The sequence below is a fragment of the Rhinopithecus bieti genome, unplaced genomic scaffold (genome assembly GCF_001698545.2).
Source record: "Rhinopithecus bieti isolate Rb0 unplaced genomic scaffold, ASM169854v2 scaffold_5626, whole genome shotgun sequence".
In the NCBI taxonomy this organism is placed as follows: domain Eukaryota; kingdom Metazoa; phylum Chordata; class Mammalia; order Primates; family Cercopithecidae; genus Rhinopithecus; species Rhinopithecus bieti.
In genome coordinates this window covers 8,917,091-8,936,213 of record NW_016805666.1, presented here as the reverse complement: position 1 = coordinate 8,936,213, position 19,123 = coordinate 8,917,091, and the positions used below count along the sequence as shown (strand labels likewise).

At 46.2% G+C, this 19,123-nt stretch overlaps 1 protein-coding gene across 3 annotated transcripts in view; it reads left to right on the top strand.

The window, feature by feature from the left end:
- XXYLT1 (xyloside xylosyltransferase 1) overlaps positions 1-19,123 on the top strand; it is a 198,459-nt gene that overhangs the window by 29,227 nt on the left and 150,109 nt on the right. For all 3 annotated transcript variants that reach the window (XM_017873480.1, XM_017873481.1, XM_017873482.1), the window contains one exon: positions 15,763-15,910. In XM_017873480.1, coding sequence (XP_017728969.1) covers positions 15,763-15,910 — 148 coding nt within the window. The remainder of the gene's footprint in view (positions 1-15,762; positions 15,911-19,123) is intronic.

The window sequence follows — 19,123 nt, the reverse complement described above, 5'->3', positions numbered from 1 at the left end:
CTGTACGGGGATCTGTTCTCTTCTTTCTTCCTTCTTTCTTGCCTATTAAACTTTTCGCTCCTTAAAACCACTCCACGTGTGTCCATGTCGTTAATCCTGTCGGCACAAGACCAAGAACCCTGGTGTTCCTCCGGTCATCAAAGTCGTATCAGTGGCCCGGCGCGGTGGCTCACACCTGTAATCCCAGCACTTTGGAAGGCCAAGGCAGGCAGATCACGAGGTCAGGAGATCGAGACCATCCTGGCTAACACGGTGAAACCCCGTCTCTACTAAAACTACAGAAAATTAGCCAGGCGTGGTGGCGGCGCCTGTAGTCCCAGCTACTTGGGAGGCTGAGACAGGAGAATGGCGTGAACCTGGGAGGCGGAGCTTGCAGCGAGCCGAGATCGCACCACCGCACTCCAGCCTGGGAGACAGAGCAAGACTCCGTCTTAAAAAAAAAAAATCATATCAGTAGTTTGCAGTTTGGGTGTAAAATTGAGGCAACATCTCCTACTGACAAAGTGAGATATTGTAGGCCGGCTCTGCGGGGCATTCTATCTAGTAGGTTAAAGGTGAGAAGGAGGCCTGTGCTCTGGAATATTTACAGTAAGTCCCATGTGGAAGAAATCTCTTTCTCTGGGTGAGGGCTGGGATGGAGGTGGAGAAGCATAGGACATGCCCAGGGGAGACGCTGGGGTAGGAAAGAACTGCTGAGTTCCCAGGTGCTGTGGGGCCACGGGGCAGCATTCTGTGTCTGGAACGGCTGCTCCATCACGCCTCCCCTCTGCCCCTTGATTTGCTCGTTCCTACCTGCAGCAAGTATGTACAGAGCCTCCACTGCACGTGAAGCACTTGACTGAGAGCTGGGTGTGCAGCAATGAGTAAGACAGACAAGGGCCCGCCCTCGTGGTACCTTATAGGCTGGCTGTGAGCTGGGGAGAGATGGGCAGTAAGGGACCAAACACTGAAAAATATGACATAGCTGCTGATAAGTGTTATGGAGGAAATGAATCTGGTCATGCAATAGGTAGGACTGGTGTGTGTGTGTGTGTATGTGTGTTTGTGTGTTGTGTGTATGTGTGTTTGTGTGTTGTGTGTGTGTATGTGTGTGTGTGTGTATGTGTGTGTGTGTGTGCACGCGCATGTGTGTGGTGGTGGTGGTGAGGGTGGTAGCTACTTTTTTGGTGAGGGAAAATCTCTGGAGGTGACATTTGAATTGATACCTGGATGGCTAGAAGGATTCAGGCAGGAGAAGGTTCTGGGGGAGGGTTCTCTGAGCAGAGCAGCCAGTGTAGAGGTCCTGGGGTGTTCAGGTGTCTGGCATGGGTGTGGGAATGAAAGCCTCCCAGTCCGTGAGCAGATTTTTCTTTCCTCCTGGAAATGTGCCTTCACATTCATGGTGCAGGTTCATTGGAAAGCGATGTTTTATTTTGTTTTCCCAGAAAGTCATTTTTCCTCCAGTTCTTGTTGGAATTGCTGACAAGCCTTGGGGAGAGATCAATATGTAATGTAGCTCTGCCTATCCGTCACTCCATCATCTGTCTGTTGCTCCCTGAAAACTTCCTTTAAGGAAATACCTTTGGTATAATTTCAGACATGAAAATCAGGACACAGAATGGCTGTGCCCTCATTTAAATTTTGTGGGGCCCGTAGTAGGGTCTACTGTGTCCCCACCCAGCAGCCTCAGAGCCTGTCATTTTGTTTGCTTGTCCTCCGAGTGTATGGATACCGGGCATCACAGGGCACCTGCCCTTGCTTCGAGAAGGCGTGAACAGCTCCTCCTTGGGAATGTGCCAAGTAGGTGTCGGTCCTGAAAGACCTGCCCCGCTTCTTCAGGTCGGCCTTGGTGTCCTCCCAGGCTTGACAAGGCTTGAGAGTGCGAGAGGCCATTTCCAACTGGGAGGCAGTTGTCTTTACTTAGTGACTTTTCTGATACATTAAGACCTCTTCATTTCAGAATTGTGTTTGATCTACCTATAGGTTTGGATCATTTTAGTGACTTTTTTTTTTTCCTTTTGAGACAGAGTCTCGCTCTGTTGCCCAAGCTGGAGTGCAGTGGCACGATCTCGGTTCACTGCAATCTCTGCCTCCCAGGTTCAAGCGATTCTCCTGCCTCAGCCTCCCTAGTAGCTGGGATTACAGGCATGTGCCACCACACCCGGCTAATTTTTGTATTTTTAGTAGAGACATTGGCCAGGCTGGTCTCAAACTCCTGATTTCAGGTGATGCACCCACCTCGGCCTCCCAAAGTGCTGGGATTACAGGCTTGAGCCACTGTGCCCGGCCTGTTTTAGTGACTTTTGAAGCATGTTTTGCAAATAGGTACTCCATGCTAAGCATGAAGAGTGTGGAAGGAACCTTCTAGGTGGGCCCTGGGCAGCCCCCAGCAGAGGTGGGATCCAGATGTGGGCTGAATGTGGCAGGAGGAAGGGCCTGGAACTACCTTCCAGTGGAGCATTGCGGTAGCTGTTTTTGAGACTGGGTCTCACTCTGTCACCCAGCAGGCTGGAGTGCAGTGGGGAGATCTTGGCTCATGGCACACTCTACCTCCCGGGCTCAAGTGATTCTCCCACCTCAGCCTCCTGTGTTGCACTACCCACGCCTGGCTAATTTTTTGTATTTTTGGTAGAGATGGAGTTTCACCATATTTCCCAGGCTGATCTGGAATTCCTGAGCTCAGGCCATCCACCTGCCTCAGCCTCCCAAAGTGCTGGGATTACAGGTGTGAGCCACTGCACCTGCCTTTACCAGTTAGCTTTTATTAGTGCCTACAGTATCTTGGCACTGTGTAAATACAGAATGTCTTCTTTTCTCTAGTCTAGGTGTTCTTGTGTGGAAAAAACTTCCCAACTGTTGGAACGGAGTAATGGCGGTGTCAGCTGTCCTTTATTCAGCTCCCATTATGTTTCTCCTGAGAGCCCTGGGAGACAGTCACATGACTCCCGCTGTGTGGAGGAGTTAGGGTGTTGAAGTAGTTGGACCAGGGTTGCCAGGTGACTAGGTGGCATCTGAGCATCTGAACCCCAGACCGTGCTTTTCATAATGAGTTCATTCTTGAGTCTCAGGAGGCACCGACTCCTCATCTTTGAGGTGATTCCGGCCTAAACGTTGCGCCCACTGAGCTTGGATGATAACTACGTGGGAGGCGAGCTGGCCAGCCCACTGGTGGACATTTCTGCTGATGGCACACCTTCTCGCGGAGTCCAGATGTTGTTGCAGAATCCTTCCTGCCTGTGCTCCAGGCAGCCGCTCAGGACAAGTTGAAACCTATCTGTGGTTCCTGCAGGAGGTGGATTCAGCCGTGGCAGGGGCACCAGGATTGCTGGACTTGAGTAGAGTGTGCCTGACCTTTGTGCCATCACCTTCCCTCCAGTAGCTGTGCTGGAGGATGGTCTCTGGATGAGCACGGGGAGGAGATGGGCAAACCCCTGGCCTCTGGCCGACCTGTGGCATTGCTGTCTGTGGCCAGAGGAGTGGCTGTTCTTTAAGCAGGCCTTGGGCTTTCCTGGAAACCTGGCATCTTTCCATGCTTGGGGCCAGCCCTTGCCACTTGCCTTCTTGGCTCGGGAGTGTGGCTGCCACTGGACTCCCAGTGGGGCAGGCCAAATGATCAAATGAATTTTCTCCACTAAATGGAGCTAAAGGCTTGGCCTGAGTTTATGTCCCCAGGGTGTGTTTACAGGAGCGGTGGCCTGGCTGTCAGGCATCTCAGTGCCAGCGAGCACAGGGCTGGGTGGCAAAGATGCCTGCTTCTGCCTGGCAGCAGGCTCTGCCATGACTGGTGCTTCAGCCTCTCTGCATCACAAGTGTTGAGTTTGCTGTGCATGTGGAATATGAGGCAAGCTTCAGCTCTTTCCCCTCCTCCCCACACTGACCCTTTCGAAAGGGCCTTTCCAAGGTCTTTTGTATCACACAGCAGTTTCTCGGTGACATATTTTAGTTTGAACAACGAAGTACTGTTTGAGGACACCTTTGCCTAAAAAGAAAGCTCAGTCATTACTGAATTTGGATGCAGAATTAATTAAAAATAAAAGTAGACAAAGAAATTTAACACAGATTTAATCATTATTTCTGGGGCAGGATATTTCTGGGGCGGGATATTCCTGAAGGTTGGTGAATGGTTGCAAATATATGATTATAGGCTGGTGAAGAACCCTACTATGAGAAATGTCATTAGGTGATTAAAAACAGCACCCAACTGCCTTCATGATATGAACGTGGGTTCTTGTGGGTTGGGGTGACATTTCTGATGCCAACATTCTACATAAAATCACAGGGAACTGTATCCAACACACCCTAAACAGCTGGTGAGGAGGATGTGCTCTGGGTGACTCAGCTCGACTCTAGGCTTCATAAAGGCATTGCTGTTGATGCACACGAAGGGTTTGAAGAGAAATTATTTTGTAAGCTAGGTGTGGGAAAAATAGTATTTTATAATCAACAGGATTTTTAGTATGTGTATGTAAACAAATTAACAAAACCTACAAATCGTGATCGGACGTTTTTGTCTACATTCCTAAAAATCATATATTCCAGGTTGGCGTTAAGCATTGTTTTGGTTCTTCTCATTGGCCGGTTGCCTTCAGCATGGGAGTCATCTTATATTCCTGGATTCCCAGGTTGTATGTTCTTCCTGCACCTCTCGAGATGGGGAACTTGAAAGGGAGGAGGGGAGGACGAAGGGGTGGGCTTTTCTCTGCCCTGTGCTTCTCATTTCCTCTCTTCACTCTTGCTTTGCTACTCCCTGCCCCACTGCCAGGCATCAGCTCCTAGTCTGGGCAAAGGGCCCCGGAGTATGGCAGAAGCTAGCCCGTCCTTGGGAAGGTTAGTTTGCAAAACTGTTTTCGTCTTCGGGAGGCCTGGGTATTTTGATTCACACTTGCTGTGTCTGTGGTTTGCCTCTTGCTGCATAAAGTTTATTCCATGAAACATACTCATTTATTTTTAAGCAGATTTATTATATGAAATATTCATGGGTGCAGGCTTGCCAGCCCAGCGTTTGGAACAATGTGCTGAGTACAGTTTGTCCTCGTAAGTCTATTAATGCTGATGGGATGCAGTTGTCTCCTGTGAAGCTTTGGGGTGAGACAGGGCCAGTAGGGAGTGAGCTGGCTGAGGACAGCTCTTCATCTCCCTTAGTTTGGCTGCAGCAGCCCTGCTCTGCATGTCTGCCTGCGCAGACCCGTTCTTCCTCTTCCTGCTTAGTGAATACAGAGGCCTTCCCTTCTGCAAGAACCCTCTTGTCAGCTTCCAGCTTCCTGTGTAATTCCAACGAATAGGGATGATTTGGAGGTGTAACGAGGCTCAGAGGGAAAAGCTGGCTTAGGAGAGAAAACTGATCTGTGGGGAGAGGGCATTTAGGGGACTGGGAGAAGGCTCCATACTAACACTTAGGAATAAGCACAGTGTGGTAAGGCCTGGGCTGAGTGTGTGTTCCAGATAGCCCTGACAGACACCACAGGAAGTACTTGTTGTCAGTCCTGTATTACCCACGAAGAAACTGGGGCTCAGAGAGGCTTAGTTACTTGCCCAAAGTGCAGTTCACTTAGTTTAGCAAACCTGTGTGGATGTATAGATGGCCTGTCATGTGGCCAGTGGCTGGATACAGGGCACAGAGCAGTCATGGCCTCTGGCTACAAGGAGTGCCCCATGCAGCAGACAGAGAAACACAGCCCTGTAAAGTGAGTCAGACGGGGTAAGTGGAGCCCCATGCGACATGGGGTTTAGGAAGGGCATGGTGAATTGTGGAAGGCTGTGGGAAGGCTGGGGGGGAGGATTGGAAAACCGGATAGGATCTTACCAGGCACATGGGGGCTGGGAGAGGTAATTACAGACCCTGAGCCAAGAAGGCAAGTGGGTAGAGCAAGTACAGGTGTACAAGGATGTCAGTCTTACAGGTGTGGCCAGTAGATGGGAGACTGCCTGGTTCAGTGCTGCCCAGTCACAAGAGGCAGGGAGGGCAGGAGATGTAGCCAGAGCCACTATTGCAGGGGCTTATAAGCCTTGCTAGAGGATTTGGACTGTAACTAACGGAGCGAAGAGTCATTGGAGGTCTTGAAGCCAAGGAGAGAGAAAAATGAATTTTTCTATTTGGAAAGCAATTCTGGAAGTGTAACAGAAGCTGGAATGGGGAGTGGGGAAGGCAGGAGGTAGGAAAACCTGTCAGAGAGGTCGCAGGGGCGGGGGTGACAGGAAGTGGAGGAGGTGTGGGAATGAGAAACATAATTTGAGATTTCTGTTGGGAAATAGCAGGAACTGGTCTGAATTAAAAAAGTATTAAAAAACAGGCCGGGCGCGGTGGCTCAAGCCTGTAATCCCAGCACTTTGGGAGGCCGAGATGGGCGGATCACGAGGTCAGGAGATCGAGACCATCCTGGCTAACATGGTGAAACCCCATCTCTACTAAAAAATACAAAAACTAGCCGGGCGAGGTGGCGGGCGCCTGTAGTCCCAGCTACTCGGGAGGCTGAGGCAGGAGAATGGCATAAACCCGGGAGGCAGAGCTTGCAGTGAGCTGAGATCCGGCCACTGCACTCCAGCCTGGGCNCAGCCAGAAAAGGATAAAGGAAACCAGTACATTAGAAGAGAAATGTGAAGATATTTTATTTTATTTATTTATTTTTTTGAGACGGAGTCTCACTCTGTCCACCAGGCTGGAGTGCAATGGCGCGATCTCGGCTCACTGCAAGCTCCGCCTCCTGGGTTCACGCCATTCTCCTGCCTCAGCCTCCCTAGTAGCTGGGACCACAGGCGCCCGCCACCACGCCTGGCTAATTTTTTGTATTTTTAGTAGAGATGGGGTTTCACCGTGGTCTCGATCTCGTGACCTTGTGATCTGCCTGCCTCGGCCTCCCAAAGTGCTGGGATTAGAGGCGTGAGCCACCGTGCCCGGCCACATGAAGATATTTTAAAAAAGGCTTTTATAATGAGACAGATTTAAAGTGTTACATAAAACAAGTTTTACAGAATGATGAGGACCAATGTGGTATAAAAGTTTTTTTAAGTTTAGGCCTGAGGTGGAGCAACATGGCCAAATAGAAGCCACCACCATTCACCCTCCTCACATTCATCTGGGCGATAATCAGGGAAAAGAACAAGAGTCTCTGCCTGGTAATTCAGATAATTCTTCCAGATGTGATCTAAGACCATCAAGGTGGTACGTCTACGAATCTGCAAGGACCACAGCATTGCTGGGCTTGGGATGCCCCGTAATACAGATACAGCTGCAGTGACCAAAAACTTAGATCACAACACCCAAGTCCTTTGAATACCTGGAAAGCCTTCCCAAGAAGGATAAGTACAAACAAACCCAGACTGCAAAGACTACAATAAATACCTAACTCTTCAATGGCCAGACACCTACAAACATCCACTAGCATCAAGACCGTCCAGGAAAATAGGACCTCACCAAATGAACTAAATAAGGCACCAGGGGCCAGTCTTGGAGAAACAGAGATATGTGATCTTTCAGACAGAGAATTCAAAATAGCTGTCTTGAGTAAACTCAAAGAAATTCAAGATAGCACAGAGAAGGAATTCAGAATCCTATCAGGATAACAAATTGAAATAATTAAAAACAGTCAAGCAGAAATTCTGGAGCTGAAAAATGCAATTGACATACTGAAGAATGCATCAGAATCTCCTAATAGTAGAATTAATCAAGTAGAAGAATGATAGAGTAAGTTTTAAGAGGCTATTTGAAAATACAAAGTGAGAGGTGGGAGGATGGCTTGAGCCTGGGAGGCAGAGGTTGCAATGAGGCAAGATTGCACCACTGCACTCCAGCCTGGATGACAGAGCCAGATCCTGTCTCAAAAAAAGAAAGCAAGAAAGCAAGAAAAGCAAGCAAGCAAGAACAGTCAGAGGAGACAAAAGAAAGAGTAAAAAAGAATGAAGCATGCCTACGAGATCTGGAAAATAGCTTCACTGGGGCAAACCTAAGAGTTACTGGCTTTAAAGAGGAGGTAGGGAGAGAGACAGCCATAGAAAGTTTATTTAAAGGGATAATAACAGAGAACTTCCCAAACCTAGAGAAAGATATAAATATTCAAGTACAGGACGGTTATGGAACACCAAGCATATTTAACCCAAAGACGTCTACCTCAAGACATTTAATATCAAACTCTCAAAAGTCAAGAATAAAGAAAGGATCCTAAAAGTAGCAAGATAAACAACATAAAATAGAGCTCCAGTACATCTGGCAGCAGACTTTTTGGTGAAAACCTTACAGGCCAGGAGAGAGTGGCATGACATACTTAAAGCGTTGAAGGGAAAAAACTTAAATAGCATATATGGCAAAAATATCCTTCAGGCTGGGTGTGGTGGCTCATGCCTGTAATCCCAGCACTTTGGGAGGCTGAGGTGGGTGGATCACTTGAGGTCAGGAGTTCGAGACCAGCCTGGCCAAGACGGTGAAACCCCGTCTTTACTAAAAACACAAAAATTAGCCAGGCATGGTTGCAGGCGCCTATAATCCCAGCTACTCGGGAGGCTGAGGCAGGAGAATGGCGTGAACCCGGGAGGCGGAGCTTGCAGTGAGCCAAGATCATGCCACTGTGCTCCAGCCTGGGTGACAGAGCGAGACTCCGTCTCAAAAAAAAAAAAAAAAAAAGTCAGACATGACGGAGAAATAAAGATGTACCCAGACAAACAAAAGCTGATGGATTTCATCAATACCAGACCTATCATATAAGAAATACTAAAGGGATTTCTTCAGTCTGAAATAAAAGGATGTTAATGAGCAATGAGAAATCATCTGCAGATGAAAAGCTCACTGGTAATAGTAAGTGCAGAGAAAACACAGACTGTGAAAACACTGTAATTGCAATGTGTGTACTTCTCATCTCTTAAGTACAAAGATGAAAAGACAAATCAAAAATAATAACTTTTCAAGACATAGACAGTACAGCAAGATGTAAATAGAAACAACAAAAAGTTAAAAGTGGGGAGATGAAGTTAAAGTATAGAGTTTTTTTTAGTTTTCTTTTTGCTTGTTTTTTAGTATGTTTGTTTATATCATCAGTGTTAATTTGTCATCAGTTTAAAATGATGTGTTATAAAATATTATTTGCAAATCTCATGGCAACCTCAAGTCTAAAACATACAATGGATATGAAAAGTAAAAGCATGAAAATAAAACATGACACCAGAGAAAAACACCTTTACTAAAAGGAAGACAGGAAGGAAGGAAAGAAGGAAGAGAAGACCAGAAAACAGCCAGAAAACAGATAACAAAATGGCGGGAGTAAGTCCTTACTTAATCAATAATAACATTGAATGTAAATGGACTAAACTCTCCAATCAAAAGAAAAAGAGGGAATGAATAGTTTTTTTTTAAGACCCAATCATCTGTTGCCTACAAGAAACACACTTCATTTATAAAAACACATATAGACTGAAAATAAAGGGATGGCGAAAGATATTTCATGCCAATGGAAACCAAAAAGGAGCAGAAGTAGCTATGTTTATATCAGATAAATCGATTTCAAGAAAAAAATTTAAAAAGAGACAAAGAAGTTTATTGTATAATGATAAGGGGTCAATTTAGCAAAAGGATAAAGTAGTTATATATGCATCCAACATTGGTGCACTCAGATATGTAAAGCAAATATTATCAAGAGTGAGAGATGGAGGTGGACCCCAATACAACGATAGCTGGAGACCTCAACACCCCACTTTCAGCATTGGACAGATCATCCAGACAGAAAATCAACAAGGAAACATCAGACTTGATCTGTACCATAGACGAAATGGACTTAATAGATACTTACAGAACGTTTCATTCCATAGTTACAGAATACACATTCTTCTGCTCAGCACATGAATCATTCTCAAGGATAGACCATATGCTAGGTTGCAAAACAAGTCTTAAAACATTCCAAGAAACTGAAATAATGTCAAGTGTCTTCTCTGACTACAATGGAATAAAACTAGAAATTAATAACGAGGAATTTTGGAAACTGTACAAACACATGGAAACTGAACAATATGCCTCTGAATGACCAGTGGGTCAATGAAGAGATTAAGAAAGAAATTGAAAAATTTCTTGAAACAAATGATAATAGAAACACGACATACGAAAACCTATGAAATACAGCAAAACAGTCCTAAGAGAAGTTTATGGCTATAAATGCCTACATCGAAAAAGAAGAAAAAGTTCAAATAAACCACCTAATGATGCGTCTTAGAACTAGAAAAGCAACAGCAAACCAAACCCAAAGTTAGTAGAAGAAAATAAATAATAAAAATTAGAGCAGAAATACATGAAATTGAAACAAAACAATACAAAAGATCAATGAAATGAAAAGTTGTTTTTTTGGTATTTTGAAAAGATAAACAAAATTGGCAAACTTTTAGCCAGACTAAGAACAAAAAGAGAGAAGGCCCAAATCAATAAAATCAGAGATGAAAATGGAGATACTGCAATCGATGCTGCAGATATTCAAAGGATCATTAGTGGCTACTGTGAACAACTATATACCGATAAATTGGAAAACCTAGAAGAAATGGGTAAGTTTCTAGACATATACAACCTACTAAGATAGAATCATGAAGAAATCCAAAACCCAAGTAGACCAATAACAAATAACGAGATCAAAGCCATAATAAAAAGTCTCCCAGCAAAGAAAAGTCAAGGACGCAATGGCTTCACTGCTGAGTTCTACCATTTAAAGAAGATATAATACCAACCCTACTCAAACTATTCTGAAAAATAGAGGAGGAGGGGATACTTCCAAACTTATTTTATGAGGCCAGAATTACCCTGATACCCAAAACCAGACAGACACATCAGTAAAAGAAAACTACAGGCTAGTATCCCTGATGAACACTGATGCAAACATTCTCAACAAAATGCTAACAAACCAAAGTCAGCAGTACATTTTAAAAAAATTATTCATCATGACCAAGTGGAATTTATCCCAGGGATACAAGAATGGTTCAACATACACAAACCGATCAGTGTAATACATCATAGCAACTAAATGAAGGGAAAAACCATATGATCATTTCAGTTGATGCTGATAAAGCATTCGATAAAATTCAACATCCCTTAATGATAAAAATCCTCAAAAAACTGAGTATAGAGGGAACATACCTCAATATAATAAAAGCCATATGCAGCAGACCCACAGCGAATATCATACTGAATGGGGAAAACTGAAAGCCTTTCCTCTAAGATCTGAAATAACAAGGGTGCCCACTATGCTGAGTAGCAACATAGTACTGGAAATCCTAGCTAGAGCAATCAGACAAGACAACAACATAAAGGGTGTCCACATGGGAAAGGGAGAAGTCAAATTGTCCTTGTTTGCAGATGATATGACCTTATATTTGGAAAAAACTAAAGACTCCACCAAGAAACTATTAGAACTAATCAATACATTTAGTAAAGTTGCAGGATAGAAATTCAACATACAAAAATCATTAGCATTTCTATATGCCAACAGCGAACAGTCTGAAAAAGAAATCAAGAAAGTAATTCCATTTATAATTGCTACAAGTAAAATAAAATACCTAGGAATTAACCAAACAAGTGAAAGCTCTCTAGGATGAAAACAATAAAACACTGATGGAAGAAACTGAAGAGGACACCAAGAAATGGAAAGATATGCCATATTCATGGATTGGAAGAACTGATATTGTTAAACTGTACATACTACCCAAAGCAATCTACAGATTCAATGCAATCCCAATCAAAATACCAATGACATTCTTCACAGAAATAGGAAAAAAATCCTGAAATTTATATGGAACCACAAGAGACCTAGAATAGCCAAAGCTATCTTGAGCAGAAAGAACAAAACTGGCGGAATTACATGACATGACTTCAAATTGTACTACAGAGTTATAGTAACCAAAACAGCATGGTTGTGGCATAAAAACAGACATGCAGACCAATGCAACAGGATAGAGAACCCAGGAACAAATCCATACATCTACAATGAACTCATATTTGACAACGGTTCCAAGAACATACACTGGGGAAAAGACCATCTGTTTAATACATGGAGCTGGGAAAACTGGATAACCTTATGCAGAAGAATGCATCTAGCCCTCTCTCTCTTGCCATATAAAAAAATCACATCAAAGTGGATTAAAGACTTAAATCTAAGACCTCAAATTATGAAACTACCAAAAGAAAACATTGGGGGAAACTCTCCAGGACATTGGACTTGGCAAAGATTTCTTGCGTAATACACCACAGGCATAGGCAATCAAAGTAAAAATGGACAAATGGGATCACATCCAGTTGAGAAGCTTCTGCACAGTGAAGGAAACAACCAGCAAAGTGAAGAGAGAGCCCAGAAAATGGGAGAAAATACTTGCAAACTGTCTACCTGACAAGGGATTAATAACCAGAATATATAAGGGCCTCAAACAACCCTGTAGGAAAAAAATTTAACTAATTTAATCTAATTAAAAATTGGGCAATATATCTGAATACATGTTTCTCCAGAGAAGACATACAAATGGCAAACAGGTATATGAAAAGGTGCTCAGCATCATTGATCATGAGAAAAATGCAAACCAAACCTGCAATGAGATATCATCTCACTCTAGTTAAAGTGGTTTTTATCCAAAAGACAGACAATAAAAAAATGCTGGGTGAGGATGTAGAGAAAAGGGAATCTTCATATACTGTTAGTGGGAATGTAAGTTAGTACAATCACTGTGGAGAATAGATTGGCGATTCCTCAAAAAACTGAAAATGGAGCTACCATATGATCCAGGAATCCCACTGCTAGATCTATACCCAAAAGGAAGGAAGTCAATATATTGAAGAGATACCTGCACCCCCATGTTTATTGCAGCACTGTTCACAAGAGCTGGGATTTGGGAGCAGCCTAAGGTTCCATCAGCTGATGAATGGAAAAAGAAAACAGTACATATACACAGTGGAGTACTATTCAGCCATAAATAAGAATGAGATCCTGTCATTTGCAACAACAGTGATAGAACCAGAGGTCATTTTGTTAAGTGGCATAAGCCAGGCACAGAAAGACAAACTTTGTGTATTCTTATTTGTGGGAGGTAAAAATTAAAACAGTTAAACTCATGGAGATAAGAGATTAGAATGATGGTTGTCAGAGGCCGGGAAGAGTAGTGGAGTGAGTTGGGGGAGGAGGAGATGGTTAATGGATACAAAAAATATGTGAAAAGAATGAGTAAGACCTAGTATTTGCTAGCACAATAGAATGACTACAGTAAAAAATAGTTTATACATTTTCAAATAACTAAAATAATTGGATTGTTTGTAACACAAAGGATAAATGCTTGAGGTGATGGATACCTCACTTACCTTGATGTGATTATTATGCGTTGTATGTTTGTATGAAAATATCTCATATACTCCATAAATATATACACATACTCTGTATCCACAAAATTAAAATAAAAAAATAGTAACAAAGTTTTCTAAGTTTAGTTAAAAGAGACCCAGGAATAAAAGGAAAGGTGAACTAAGAAAAATGTATGTTAAAAAGAAATATAAGAGAAATAAGCTATGTATAAGAGATACAGGCCAGGCGCCGTGGCTCATGTCTGTTACCCCAGCACTTTGGGAGGCTGAGGTGGGTGGATCATCTGAGGTCAGGAGTTCGAGACCAGCCTGGTCAACATGGTGAAACCCCATCTCTACTAAAAACACAAAAATTAGCCAGTTGTGGTGGTGGGCGCCTGTAATCCCAGCTACTTGGGAGGCTGAGGCAGGAGAATCACTTGAACCTGGGAAGCAGAGATTGCAGTGAGCCAAGACTGTGCCACTGCACTCCAGCCTGTGCAACAAGAGCGAAACTCTGTCTCCAAAAAAGAAAAAAAGAGATACACATATAAGACATAAGGGAAATAGGCGGGGTGTGGTGGCTCACGCCTGTAATCCCAGCACTTTGGGAGACCGAGGCGGGTGCATCGTGAGGTCAGGAGATCGAGACCATCCTGGCTAACACGGTGAAACACTGTCTCTACTAAAAATACAAAAAATTAGCCGGGGGTAGTGGCACGCATCTATAGTCCCAGCTACTCGGGAGGCTGAGGCAGGAGAATCGCTTGAACCCGGGAGGTGGTTGCAGTGAGCCGAGATTGCACCACTGCACTCCAGCCTGGGTGACAGAGGGAGACTCCATCTCAAAAAAAAAAATGGGGGGGCGGGAATATAGGCCAAAAGCAGAAGCAACAGTAGGGAAGAGCTGGCAGGATGGTTTACAGGGCCGCGGCAACCAGTGGCTCTGGAAGTGCAGGTAGTGCAGGCAGCCCTGTGAGACTGGAAGGGCAGGTGGAGGGAAAGCGCAAAGGTGAGTGATGGAGGGGAGCCCACCTATTGGAGAGCTTCATGGGCACCACTCGCAGCTGTGTGTTCTGCTGGCAGGGCAAGTGACAGTGTAAACAGGGCAGGCAGGGGTTCATGTGACTTTGCCTTTTGCTTCTGGCGCCCGTTCAGGTGGGGCTCTTGGGAGTTGATGAGGTGGTGATTGAGCAGCTAGAAAGCAGTGTGGCAGGTTTTTCCTGTCACCTACCAGAGAAGATGGTGGCCGGAGGTGGCGCTTGCAGAACTCTTAGGGCCACTGAGGAAGAAGGTGGAGGAACACCCAGCCTTCTGGCTTGAGTGCCTCCTGTGTGTCATAGAATGATCTAGATCCTGTGGGGGCACGTGGAGCAACAGGAAAAACTTGCAAGACGTGTGGGATGAGTGCATGGTCATCGGGTATCACGTGTGAAGCTGGGGCTACGTATGGGCCGTAACTTCTCATCTTCTGGATAGTGTTAGACAAGGAAATCCAGCTCAGGATCCCATTAGTACTCTTGTCTGCTCTGATCGCAGGTTGAGCTGATGTCTTCATCTTTTGTTGGTTGCTGTTAAGGAATGACGATGCGTTTATGGTGGAAAGAGTGTGGGGCTGAGAATCTGGAGGCCAGGGTCAAGTTCTGACTCTGCATTTATTATCTGTGTGACTTGGTGCAAGTGTAACCTGTCAGTGTCTGCGTCCTTATTTGTCATTTGGAGGCTATAATAGTGATGTCTGCCTCACAAGCCCTGGGTTGTCATGGGGATCAGTTGTGGGTATGTGAGTGTTTCATAAATTGCAAAGCTCTGCCATAGCTGATGATACCTCTAGACTTCTAAATGCTTTGGGGAAAGTGTACCTGGTTATTCCTTATTCTTCTTACAGTGCCTCCAAAGTGTCAGTGATACTCAAGAAATGCTGGTTGAGTGTGAGTTTACTGCAGCACTGAGCAGTTTCCAGGTTCCATTTTCCAGTGGCCAGACCCTCTCCTTGTTCACACTGTTGGATGAGGGAGGTAGAGCTGGAGCATCGGACTGGCCTATGGAACAGACGTAGTGGCCATGAGGAGGTGGCGATGTCTGGAGCAGTGTTAGCCATGCAGTGTGATAAGGATCACACACTCTCACGTGGTTTCCAGTCGCTGGGCACAGAGCTACCTTCAGGGTGGCCCAGCTTCAAGTTCAAAAGCAGGAGGCAGACTAGGGGCTGTTTCCATTTCCTGTCCTCCCAGTTCTCTTCCACTGCACAGCCCATACATGCATGCCTGCATGCCACCCCTCACACAGACTCTCCACCTCCTTAGTGAGGCCACAGTTCTGACTCCTGGTTATTTCTCGTTTCCTTAACTCTCCGTTGCTACCCCCAGCCCCATCCCCTGCTGTGGACCCTGGAGAGGCACTGTCTGCCTCTGCCTCTGTGGGCCCAGGTGTGTGTTGGGTGTTGAGCTTGCAGTGAGAACTGGTTTGCTGAGCCTTGGTTTTTTTTGCATCTGCTGCAGGTCATCTTCCACGACGTTGCTGTGCTGACGGATAAGCTCTTCCCCATCGTGGAGGCCATGCAGAAGCACTTCAGTGCTGGCTCGGGAACCTACTACAGTGACTCCATCTTCTTCCTCTCGGTCGCCATGCATCAGATCATGCCCAAAGGTAACCTGGGCTTCCAGGAGCAACAGCCCCTGGGTGTCTGACTTTTGCATCCATTTCCCTGGTTCCAACACTGCCCAGGCCCTGTATCAGAGAGAAGAGCTCCACTGAACATGGGAGAGTGGACGAGGCAGCCAAACCAAGCCCTTTGTATCACCGAGCTTCCTACACCAAGAATCAAGGGCAGGGCCTTGGTTGCCTAGCTCCCAGGGTCCATTTATGAGGACACAGGGGGGTCTCTGGGCTCTGGCCTGGACTCTGCCCCTTGCACTCGCCCCCTTCCTTCCCCACTGCTCAACCCCCATACTGTGTGTGCTCATCTGAAAAATGGTAGGTTGGTTTAGATGATCCTCCATCCCAATTTATGATCTTGTTCTGTCTAGTTTGAATCTGTACTTACCTGATTTTAAAATAGCAAATCTAGATGTGAGAGGTGCAAATTATGACCATGTAGGACTTCTGAAGAAACTCTGATGCGCAATTAAAAGGATTTTCTGGGCGTCTGTCTCCAGGAAAGAGAGATGCATCATCCCGTGTGTGATAGGTCCAGCTTCTGTGGAATTTCTGGCAGGTCTGGTCATGCTTGGACTAGAAGCCTTGGAGGGTCTAACTCCTGGAATGTCTCTGGTTTCTGGGATCTCCCTACAGCGATCCTTGATGGGTTCTGGAGCCCTAGATATTGACCAGTGTGTTAATCTGTTCTCATGCTGTTCATGAAGACATACCTGAGACTGGGTGATTTATAAAGGAAAGAGGTTTAATAGACTCACAGTTCAGCATGGCTGGGGAGGCCTCAGGAAACTTACAAACATGTCCTTCTTCACATAGCGGCAGCAAGGAGAAGTGCCAAGCAAAAAGGGGAAAAGCCCATTATAAAACCGTTGGGTCTCATGAGAACTCACTAGCATGAGAAGAGCATGAGGATAACTGCCCTCCCATGATTAAATTACCTCCTACCAGGTCCCCCCCCCCCCCACCACATGTGGGGATTATGGGAACTACAATTCAAGGTGAGATTTGGGTGGGACACAGCCAAACCATATCAACCAGTTTCTGGCCATGGTGAGCCATGTCCTGAGCCTCTTAATGGTGAGAAGGGGTGTTTGGGGCCTTGGGGTAGCAGTTATCTGAACTGTGGCTGGTCGAGTTTTCCAGCAGTTTCCAGACCGTGCAGGTCCTGGTAGCCCAGGGGACAGTGGGCCATATGGTGGAGGCCTGCTCCTCCAGCAGACCAGAAGTGAAAAAGAAGGTGCCTGGTGAACCAGGGACTCAGGAGTTGAGAGTTGAAGCTCCATTCCTGTTGGGAGGTTGTCCTGGCACAGAGAAAAACAAGCCCATGCATTCTGGCTGGGACTTTGCAGGCAAGTTCCAGCACCCTGGAGGCCTCTGAGTGTCCGCTTTGTTGTGAGGCAAGGGCTCAGGGGGCTCCACTGGGCAGGAGTCTGAAGAACAGAAGAGACGAGCTCACCAACAGGGCCTAGGGCAAAGAACTAGCATTGGTGATCCTTTGCAGTGACCCAGGTTCAGCTCCATCAGCTCCACCCAACCCTTCTACCCGTCCTGTGGGGTTACAGGTAAGGCTGAGGAGTTGCAAGACCTGCCCAGGGTTATATAGCCTTTTAAGTGGCAGAGCCAGGATTGGAACCTGCTTCTCCACATAGTTACTTCTACCCCATCAGGTGCCCTGCACGTGACCTCTCTGGACAGCCCAGTGCAGGAGCTGTGGGTGGCTCAGGCTTGAGAAGGACGTGGTTCTGTTCTAGATTCTAGCAGGCAGACCGGTGGAGGTGTTGCTCACAGCTCCGTCATTAGCCACCTACGTGCCTAGGGCTGAGCCACTCTGTCTCTCTTGGCCTCACCAGTTTCCCCGACTGTAAAATGAGGGGCCGCAGCAGTGAGCTATTTCAACTTGCATTCTGAAGAGCCCAGGACTTGTAGGAATCCCCACCTAGGGGTTTCTGTAGTCCTAGGGAGCCAGGGGGAGGCATCCCTGCCCTCCCTTCACCTCCCTCCCTCCTGCCTCTTTCCCTCTGTCAGCTGTTAGGTCCCTGCCCATCACGTAGGCGGGGTTATGCTTTGGAGTACCCAGAGGGAGGTGAAATACAGCTCCTTGTGGTTTGTCAGGGAAGAGAAAATTCTTCTTCCTCCAGCTCTAGGACAGCCCGGCAATGAATTGTGCAGGGACCGATAACAAGAGTTAGGGACTCTCAGGCTGTTCTGGGAGAGCGTGAGAATTATGCCAGGAAGGTGCTCTGGCCCTCTCTGACTTAGCCCTGTCCAAGAGCCTGGCACAGCTCAGGGGGGTGGTGGTGTCTGCAGAGAAAAGCCTTTGGCCAGAGCTTTGCAGTCAATGCAGTAAATGGACGCATCATCGGTGTCCCTCCAGGTGTCCTTCCAGGTGTCCCTCCATCGCTGTCCCTCCAGGTGTCCCTCCAGGTGTGGGCCCCGCCCTGCGAGGGGCGTGCATCAGGAGTTGGGGAAGGAGTTATTTTAGATGTGCCTCCAGCCGACCAAACACCCTGTCTTTTCTGGGGTTCTTTAGGGGAGTGATAATGTGCTTCCAAGCAATTCTTTTTTTTTTTTTGGCAGAGTTTCGCTCTCGTTGCCCAGGTTGGAGTGCAGTGGTGTGATCTTGGCTCACTGCAACCTCTGCCTCCCGTGTTCAAGCAAGTCTCCTGCCTCAGCCTCCTGAGTAGCTGGGATTACAGGCATGCGCCACCACACCCGGCTAATTTTATATTTTTAGTAGAGACGGGGATTTCTCCATGTTGGTCAGGCTGGTCTCAAACTCCCGACCTCCACCCACCTCAGCCTCCCAAAGTGCTGGGATGACAGGCGTGAGCCACCGTGTCCAGCAGCAATTCATTTTTATGTGTGCCCCAAAGCCTCTTCCTAAGAAAAGAGTTATTAGGAGTTACTAAAATTTGATAGTCATAAAATGAAATGAGCGGTCCTTGAGTTTCCTGTGGTGTCTGGGGCGTGTCCTGCCGGGAAGTCTGGCCTGGCACACTTGGCAGCCCTGGGGAGCTCCTGCCCAGATCATTTGGAATTCCTGCTATTTTTGGAAGGACACTTTGTTTCCAGACATCATTCGTGCTGTCTTGAGTTTGTCATGATTCTTAACTGCTGCCTTTTTTGCATCCATTGTTTTTTAATCATAGAAATGAGTGTTGTTTTGTGCTTTGGTTGATGGTTTTGTGGTGGCGTAATTGCTGC